Source organism: Trachymyrmex septentrionalis, unplaced genomic scaffold (assembly GCF_001594115.1).
Source record: "Trachymyrmex septentrionalis isolate Tsep2-gDNA-1 unplaced genomic scaffold, Tsep1.0 scaffold19, whole genome shotgun sequence".
In the NCBI taxonomy this organism is placed as follows: Eukaryota; Metazoa; Arthropoda; class Insecta; order Hymenoptera; family Formicidae; genus Trachymyrmex; species Trachymyrmex septentrionalis.
In genome coordinates, this window is record NW_017305071.1 from 3,803,310 (window position 1) to 3,813,415 (window position 10,106).

General features: G+C 42.6%; 1 protein-coding gene across 3 annotated transcripts in view; it reads right to left on the reverse strand.

The window, feature by feature from the left end:
• Positions 1-549: 549 nt before the first annotated feature.
• LOC108746995 (protein groucho-1-like) overlaps positions 550-10,106 on the reverse strand; it is a 30,016-nt gene continuing 20,459 nt past the window's right edge. For 2 of the 3 annotated variants that reach the window (XM_018484192.1, XM_018484190.1), the window contains exons 7-12: positions 8,677-8,702; positions 5,011-5,166; positions 3,424-4,052; positions 2,632-2,907; positions 1,905-2,508; positions 550-1,039 (exon numbers count right to left, since the gene is read on the reverse strand). In XM_018484192.1, coding sequence (XP_018339694.1) covers positions 929-1,039; positions 1,905-2,508; positions 2,632-2,907; positions 3,424-4,052; positions 5,011-5,166; positions 8,677-8,702 — 1,802 coding nt within the window. In that variant the 3' untranslated portion in view covers positions 550-928. The remainder of the gene's footprint in view (positions 1,040-1,904; positions 2,509-2,631; positions 2,908-3,423; positions 4,053-5,010; positions 5,167-8,676; positions 8,703-10,106) is intronic. The other variant, XM_018484193.1, reaches the window with a different exon arrangement.

The window sequence follows — 10,106 nt, forward strand, 5'->3', positions numbered from 1 at the left end:
ACAGGATAAAATAAACAAATCTTTATTATCGTATGTATTTATTTGTTCAATTTTCTCATTTGACCTCTCTCTTGCTTAATCTTGAGATATTTACAATCGTTCCACATCTGCCATTTTGCTCTTAAGGAGTAGTAGAAAAATATCACGATATACTTAGGACTTGTTATTTACAATATGTACAGATAAGAGACATGAATAATCACAATCAAAGAGCGATCGTGCGCGCCAAGCGAAACGGATCGCAATCTGACGGTATGTAAAAAAGAAAAAAGCGAAACAATCGGCAGTAAAGGTGTAAAACACAACTTTTTTGTTCCAAACGTTAACTTGCGAAATTTCATAAATTCAAGTTAATATTATTTGTATACGGTTTGTAGCTCCAATCTATTTTTCTGATTGATATCTTTTGAGCCACTGAATATCTTTATATATTCAATATTACTTCACAGCACTGTTTCGCGATAAATTATCTAATGAAAAAAAATAGCTATAAAAATGTTATATTAAGAAGAGAATACTTCTCTGTCAAATTTTTTAGATTTAAAATGATCTCATTGTATGTGTGTGTGTGTGTGTGTGTGTGTGCGCGCGCGCGCGCGCGCGTGTGTGTAATGTTGCCGTGTTCTTTGAATTCTCATGTTTATTTACGTTGTAATGCAGTCTTCAATGTAATTTCGAAATTTTGGCAAAAATATTGATAATTATTAAAATGTAGAAAATACCGAATCTTTCGTCCGTTTGGCTCGGCATTGCGTAGACGATCTCACATTTCTTGTCAACGAGCGAATAACAACAGCGATAACAAAGAGAACGAATAACGGTATCACATCATCCGTCGTAACGTCATCCATCGAGTGCCGAAAGAATCGTCGGCGAACGCTCCGTTCCCATGGAATGGCCAGCAGATAGCCTCTCGACTTCGTACGTCTCATATGTATACGATTTCGTAGACGGTGGCTTTCTTGTCGCCGGAACCAGTAACGATATATTTGTCATCCGTCGATATATCGCAGCTAAGCACGGACGAGGATTCCTTCGCCTGTAAATATAATCGACAAACATATCGCCGAGTGAGCATACGATATAACAGTTGTAACTACACGCTGCTTGCGAAAGTAAGAGAAAAAGAGAGAAAAGGAGAAAACGAGAAAAAGAGGTGAAAGACGTAGAATGTTGTAAAAATTCGGGTGTTGGGAGTGTTGTTTTACGAAACGTCGTTAAACGGCAAAAGCGTAAACATATTTACGAGCCGCCTCCTCGTAGGCATCTATTATTATTATTATTGTTGTTATGTTGTGTCACTTCGAATTCCGCTCGATAACGAAATCGCGCGTTCAGCGCGTATCCGAACGATTATTCATAAGCATTATAAATCAACTTTTTTTTTTTTTGCTTATCGAGTCACGACTCGATGGCTCGTTTATATCGCGTAATTATAGAGTGTTCCTTAATGAGCTGTTTCGCGATCGTCTTCGACGCCTCGTCTCGCCGTCTTGTCTCACGCGCGTAACACCGTACTTATTTCTCTGCGTGAAAGGTGCGAACGTAATTTGTGTAATTTGCACGCCGTGCTTGTAATAAACGTAGATGGCTTCGGAATTTAAATGTCAAAAAAGACACGCCGCGTTCTTTCGTTTCTATCTTTTTAATAATTTCAAAATACTTTCGATCCGACGTGTTCGATAATAATTAAATCGGTCCGAATAAATTAGGTGCCCGGTTCTCTCTTGCGGTTTTTTTTTTATTCTAACAAAAATGATTATAATATTATAAATGGTTATAAAACGGTTCTACGCGTCGTAATTATATTATAATATACTCGAGAGCTCCTTCTTCCGCATTTATCGACGTCAGGGTGAAACGTCAGGATGGAGAGAGATTATACAACTAATTAGTACACCAACCTGGAATATCGAAGCTCCATAAGGTGTCCGCCAAGCGTTCAGCAGATTATCCTTCCCCGTAGAGACGAACCATTTGCCGCACGAGGCAAACCTCAGCGACAATACGCAAGAGTCGTGCAGATGTAGCTGATACTTGTCCGCTTTCGTGGCGTGTAACACTTCGACGTTCGAGTTCTCCATTCCGACTGCCAGCCATTCACCAGTGGGACAAAAACCAAGGGAAAAGATTTGCGAATTAAAGTCATGCTGCTGCAACTGTCTGCCTTCACGTAGATCCCAGGAACGGACGGTATTGTCGAGACCTCCTGTCCAGAGCTTCGAGCCGTCGGCAGAAATGTCGATGCACGACGCTCCGTCCGTATGACCTTGGAACTGTCTGACCAAAGTCTGATTCTGCAAATCCCACACCGCGATATTGCCGTCGCTGCAACAGCTGAAGCAAACTTTCGAGTCCGGCGAGATGGCCAGGGCGTAACACGCTGGCGCTGAGGACGTCAATTCGGCTTTGATTCTCGGTGTTGGACTAGCCAAATCCCAGATGCTAAGTTGACTGGCTTCACCGCCGACTATTAATGTTCTACCGTCCGGAAGTAACTTTACCGACCTGCGTCAGAGGGAAGCGCGGAAACGAGACCGCTTTTAGCATGCCGTTTGTGTTTATTCCCAACGCGTGTTGTTTATTCTCGCGTCTTTCAACACGCATTTCGTTTCGATCGCTCTTACTGACCTGATGTAATTGTCGCGTTGTAGGCAGTCGAGTTGCGAAACAGGCTTCACCTCGTTCATGCCCGCTTGGCCGATATCCCAAACTTTGACACAGCCTTTACCACCGGTATAAACGTACTTGGTTGGATTTGAAATGGTCACTGCGCAGACTACTTCGCCGTGATCGAGGGTACTAATCTGACGCGCAACGCGCGGTATTCCTACACCCATAAGAGCGTCTTGCGGGAACGGTACTGGCTGAATCTGCCCGTCGCTCAATACTTGATAGCTGTACGCACTGTGAAATTCCGTCCGGTAAATCATCATCACGATAAGTAAGTCTCTTCAGATGAATTTGTTGAGCAATTTTATATTTCAAACAAGTTTAACTGATTAATTTTACTCGTGATTCAATTTTCAAGGCAGCTAACATCTGACTCTCTCGATTAATTTTATCTCATTCTTTTTTTACACCGTTCGATCGCTATCCGTCTCAGTGGCTTAATGAAGAGATATAAGATTATAATAAATAATCGAAATTCTCGCTGAGAGCGACACGAATGTCGCTCTGGAGTTGAACTTGTGAGATTGATTAAGTAGAGATCTTCAAGTAAGAGATCGGACACTCTTTCGAAAATTTCTCATTAACTCATCGTATTTTTCAGGATTCAGATTGTTTAAAATAAAACGAGATAGATGCGTAAGGTAGCGTAAAATGCGTGTGCATCTCAATTTAGTAAAATGTTACTTGAGGATCTCTAGTATCGGAAAATTCGCTCGAGCGTAAGAGATTCTTGAAGATTCGGATACTCACGGTTTTCCCCCTTGTGTCCCGACGGGAGTCCTGAGAGCCGAGTGTGGATCGTACAGTTGTTGCAAAACGGCGGGCGGCCGCGGTGGTGGATAACCGTTATACGCAGCTATCACGTCGACATGCGAATGTTGGCCGTGCGCTACCGGCGCGAGATTATGCGGCGGTGGCAGGCCGGGCGGTGGATAATGCAATGAGCTCGGATAAGGTACCGCGGATGGCGCTACCGAGCCGGATGGCATCGGCGGGCCTTGCGACAGCTTGCCCGAGTTCGGTTTTATACTACCGCCAATTGCCGCCACCGTGGACCCCGACGTCGGTGTGAACGACTTCGAGATCGGCGTCGTTGGTTTCTCGCGATCCTCCATCTTTTTCGTCGACGGCGTACTCGCGTTGCTGCTGGTGCCGCTTCTAGGTGAATGCGGTGCCATATCCTTCTTCCCTACGGTCTGCACGCCGGCCGCGCCCATTGATGGCACTACCGAAGAGACAGCCTTGTCGAGGCCGTTTTCGCGTGGTGACGTCACACCATTCATCACTGGGCTAGGTGGTCCGTCACTCGCGTCGTCCACAACTAAATCCTGATCGCTCTTCTCACCGTCGCTCTGCACGGAGGAACACCTCACGGAACTCTGTACCGATAATTGTGCGTGCGATTAAACTCGTCATCTCTCAAGTAGTGATTTTTTTTTTATCCGCTACAGCGGGATATCGATCTGAACCGGTCTCACGTTCATTTGCTCGCGAAAAAAAAAAAAACGATTAAAAAGAAACGTCGATTTTAATCTTTAATTCTCCAGAAGAGCGTCAGTGAAAATGGGATAGATTTTGGAAGGGCAAAATTCTTTTCAACAAGAAAATTGTTAAGTAAGAGAAGTCGCGAACGTACTCGTATATATACGTTATTCAAATAGCGGCTAATTGATATTGACGTCTTAACCTGAGAATGTAGTTATTTCGAGGTATTTTTGCAAATTATAAACTATCATTTTGTATAGACGTTGTTCGAAAACAAGCGTTATAATATTTTTTTTAAGTACAATCATAACAAAAGCTACTTAACGTGCTTATTACGTGATTTAATTATTGTTCCGTTTCTACTGATTTTTGTTTAGAAAACTGTAATTGAATTCATTATCCATATAATATTCTCAAATACTAATAATTCGGGAAACAATCAATAATACGCAATGTTGTTAAAAATGGTTTTAATTAGGATGTAAAAACATTTCAGATAATTATTTACATTAAAAAATCAGACGATTATTTCCGGATTGAAGATTAATCATTAACGTCCACTTTTACCAATGTAAATGAACTTGTAACTCGGTTCAATTTTATTTACCCTTCGCTTATTTCCTTTTCTAATTCTTAGAAACAGAAAAAAAAAAAGTTAAATCAAGATTCAAGTTAATCTACATTAGTAGAAACGGATATAAATAATTACGCTGTAGCTATCATCGTTTTATACTGAGGATTGAAAAAGAAGTCGCTCTTCGCGATTAATTACCACCTGTACAACAGTTCGTTGCACGGACCGCGGCAGAAACTAACGCGAATGATGTAATCTTTTTGTTATTAAGCACTTACGTGTACCGTGTCCTTACACGTCTCGAGTTCCTTCTTCATCTTCTTCATTGGATGCAACGGGTGATCGTGGTGGTTCTGTGAGTGATGAGAGTGGTGAGTCGACTCTTGCGGCGTACGCGCCCGGTTGTATTTGTCAGCTGGCGATATCGAGCCTCGCTGTAAAACACACGCGGTGTAGCGACGCCACTTTATTAGGGCGATCATAAATGATTGCCCGAGTACATTTACGTGTACTCGATCGACTGCGAGGAACATCAAGCAGATCATAATCACACGGCGGGATTGTCGATATTTTCTAACTGCCACGATGTAAAAAGATAGGTGTAATATTCCCAGGTGGATGTGCAGCGGGAGAGCGAAGGTTTTTCAGATCGAGGGATCGAATTTGATTGACCGTTTTCAGTATTGCTAATGTACGATGTTAAGACGGGAGTACACATAGCGCGTAACGCGTACGGAAATGACCCAACCAAAGTCCTTCGTTTCTTTCCATTTCACGAAATAAAAGGCTCCGATCGCTTGATTTTCTTATGCGAAGATCCGTGCTCCGGGCGCAGTTCGTACCGTTTTCGAGGGTTTCTACAATAAGCTATTACTCAAGCCTTCAATCTTAAGCAGCGAGAAATCGACCGAGTCGATTTATTCTTCTCATATTCGACTGTGATTGGTCAATTTTGTACGTTCCTTCCTTTTATATATATTATATATAACTACGACGCTCGATAGGGAAACCTCTCCTCAAAGATAGACATTCGCGTTCGCGATACGCGATACATACCGGCGTAAACCGGACACGCGATACGGGATGAAGATACGCGTCGTTTGAACGGGTATATGCGGGTCTCCCCCCCTCCCCCCCCCCTCCCCCCGCGCACCACCCCTCTTCCCGCCGTTAATCTCCCGCGGATATCGTTAATCTCGTTTAACAACAGACACCGCGCGGCAAGTACAGGCTGGAACAACGGATTAGCCACATATTCCCTGCGGCGCCGACGAACGTGACAAAACCGTAATTACCGGCGTCGACGCGGGTTATTATCAATCGTCACGCGAGCGCCCGCGATAATCGATTTCGACTTTACCCTACTATCGCCCACCCCGATATCCGGCTCGTTGCGAACGTATTAAAACGGTAACTTCCATCGGTGCGTCGCGCGCGTTGCCGATTTTTCATCTGTGACGCTTTTCAATGAAATATCAATTTAACGAGCGACGCGAAGCGTCGGTACACGCATACGATAAAATCGCGTCCCTGGCCCCTGGTGATGGTGTTTTGTAAAATTTATTTGTTTATTTATTTTCTATCTATTAAGCATTATTTATCATGCGCTCCGAAAAAAAAAAAAAACCCTTCAAACGCAGCGGCGATATACATACGTACGAAGATAAATACACGTGGAGTGGATAAATTACACGTTGTAAATAGCACTCGCAAAACGAATGTAAAAAAAAAAGAAAAAAGAAAAAAGTACTCGGAACGAGCCTGCCCTCGATGATCGTACGCGACAACGTCTGCGCTAATTTACGAATTAGCATAAATTGCGGAGGCGAGCGCCTCGCGGATGTACATATAATGCTCATCGAAAATCCAATGTAAATACAAACGTGCCGTGAGAATTCGCGCAGGATGTAATATTAGCGTGCACCTCGGTAATAAACCGCGTGAGATTTTCCAGGCGGGGGGGGAGGACGGAGGCGGAAAAATTGGCTCGCGTATATCGTCGCGTCCACGGAAAGGGCGATTTTGTCGAAAAGTATGTAAAAATTTAGATACAGATCTGAAAATAATTTCGTTGAACCACAATCAAAAAATAATCGCTTCTCACAAATTCCTAAAATACCACAACATTTCCTGATGCTTTCGGTAATATTTCGAATGTTTTTATACCTATTTTCGTCCGGATTTAAAAACCATCAAATATTTTATCGAGGGAACAATTTAACATAGCAATATAAATGACTGTTAATGTTACTGACACTGCTCGCGATGTATAATTGTTAAGTGTTCGTAGTACTCTAAAAACTATGCAGATGCGATGTACGCATATTAAATTAAACTTCTATAGGGGCAAGAATTTAATTTTTCAGAAATATTTTACAAAATTCCTCTACTTTTCCCTAATTTCCCTGATTTCCAGTTTTGCGGTCCTGAATTATGTAGAATGTGCAAACCGATTGTTAAACTGCCAAAACTTTTCGCAGCTTCTCCTCATTACGCTTGAGAGATTCCTACGTAATTATTTTGAAGCTCCAACAAAATTGCTCACAGATCTGTATATATCTGGGGTAAATTTTTAAATACTTCAACAGCAAAATCGTTTTCGTGAATGAAAAGCGGGAAGGAGGAGATGCGCGGCGCATCCACGGTCTAGCTGCGAAAGCCGATAATGATTATAGAATGGGCGCATCGACGTGATGCGACGAAGGGGGCCGGCGAGGGGGTGGCGGGGAGGAGGAAAAGAGGTACGATCGGACCCCGAGAAAGGTGGTGCCCCGGCACCAGGGAGGATGTACGCGAAGCGAGCGAGCTGGAGAGAAGAAAATAGAATAGCGAGAGGCGGAATGAGAGGGCGTCGATGGGCGTTTCGCGGTCCCGCGAAGATTACAGGCTCGGCAAACCCGTAATACAAGATACACCCCTTCCTTCTGCCAGACGTTATTCTTTCCCGTCGTTCTTTTTACTTCGGCGCGCCTCGGTCTTCCCGAGGACGCGTGACTTCTCCTCCAGATAAAGGATGCGTATCCGTCTTTGGAATCTAATACCTAAATTAAGTGACGGTTTATCTTCGTTACGTACAGGAAACTTCGTCGTATCGCAGCCCGCGTGTCCAACCCGCTCGAGCACGCTCGTGTCGTACGTAATTCGCGAGAGAGAGAGAGAAAAAAAAAACAAAGTAACGAGTGTGGAGCCTGCTTCTCCAGAGGTTTCTCGCGTTCGAGGGAAGAGAAAGTCCGGGGGGGGGTTACTTGAAATTATGCAAATAGTGGTAAAGTGTCTCGTCGCCGTCCTCTTTGTCTCCCATTCTCGTCACTTTTACGCCCCTCCTCGCGCCCGTACTCGCGAGCCGGTCGAAAGTATAAATTGCAATATGCAGCACGCACTCGTACGCGAAGTACGCTGAAGCGGCGCTCGTTGCACTCTTGACGCGCGCGCGAGTCAAGTTACACGCGCGTAATGTGCGTGTAATACACGAGGCCACGATAAGTGCCACTCGGTCGAGTGTACATTGTACAAGCCCATACGCGTTTTCGCGTATATACACCGTATAACAAAATCACACATCGCTTTTGCAAAGCGCGATAAATAATCACCGTAAACGTTTCGTTAACTTCCAGACAATTCGACAGAAGTCTCCTTCGTCTCTCGTTATTCGAAATAAAATCTGTTTTCCCGCAACGACTCAAATACATGTAGTAAATTTGTAACAAATAGGTAACTTTAATTAACCTCGTGGGAACCTGTGTCTCGTGTACGTCTATTCAACAATTTTCTATTTTGACTAACCATTGAAATGTCGACGTATCGATGCAAGCAATTATAGCAGCGATACTACGTGACTGTCGTTTGTCCGTCGGCAAAATTAGAAGCGATCGTATTCGCAGTCTTTTTCACGACGTTTCAAGTTAAATAATTAGTCGTGGATAAAATAGAGGTAGGTTACTTACGTGCCTATCTTCCGTCGAACTCAGACCTGAAAATAAACAGACGCGAGTTAGAGTACCGCATGCTATATAATTAAGAAGTACGTCTAAGGATGCGTTCGGGGAACGCTATTAACGTTCTTTGTGTCATTCTATCTTCGCCGTTTATTAGACATAAAACAAGGATAGAATGACGTAGATAGCACTAATAGCATTCTCTTCGAACGCATCTTAAATATAGATTTCCATATGAATAGGGTTGCCATCCGTCTCTTTTCCCAGGACACCATCTTGTTTAGAATGTCCGAGGAATTTTCTAAAGACGTTCGGGATTTATAATTATAAGAGTTCAGGATTTCACGGGATCTTCTAAATATTTTACTTTGAACCTTTTCGCTGAACTGTTCTGTATTAGTCCTGATTTGCAATGTAATAATATGTAAGAAATTAATCAATCATAGAATGTGAAAAGAATCGACTGTGGTCAATTTTTTCACTCTTACATTTTTTTACAGAGAATCTCACTTCAAGAAAATTAAAATACAACCACCTTTCGCTTCTTGAAAAACAGTGACAATTTTCACTCTTTTTAGAATGAATTTTCATTTTAAGAGTGAAATCTCACTCCAAAAAAAGTGAAATTTGAAGTGAAAACTCATTCTAAAAAGAGTAAAAATTGTCTTTTCAAGAAGTGAAATATTTTCAATTGTTTTCAAGGCTGGTTGTATTTTCACTCTTTTTATCGTGAAATTTTACTGCAAGAAATTTAGAGTGTTACATTAAATTAGTACCACTAATGAACGATCAGATGTGAAATAATTATTCGTTGACTATTATTCCTCATCAGTTTTACTAATCTGCATGCATTTTTATATGCATCCAGAAATGTAAGCGCGATCAAAATGTCCGGGGTTTTTGTAAGTTATACGTAAGTTCAGGACAATCGTAAACATAAATATTTCAATTTAAAAATTAAACCGTTCGGTATATTATGTAAACGCGTATGTCTATACGATATGATACGAAGGAATCTCGCGGGTATATTGAGAACGATCGAATGTCGAGTATCGATAAAATGTTAATAACGTGCTGCGTCGTAAAACGACGGTCAGTAGCCGTAAGAGTGGGGTAGAAGAGCGAGGGCAGAGGGGACCCGGATGGCATCCATATAAATGATCTTCATGCATATTTATGTGCGCTTTTCGCTGAAAACCGCCGCTAGCGCGTCCGCTAACAGGGTGACGCAAACACGCTCGCTCCACCGAAAGCGGATACCCGTAATAAAGCGCTTTGAACATTTCCCGGTGAGAGAAAAAGAGGGATCGTCAAAAGTCTCGCCTATATATACATGCATATATACATGTAGTAAAAATACACACACACACACACACACACACACACACACACACACACACACACACACACACACACACACACACACACACACACACACA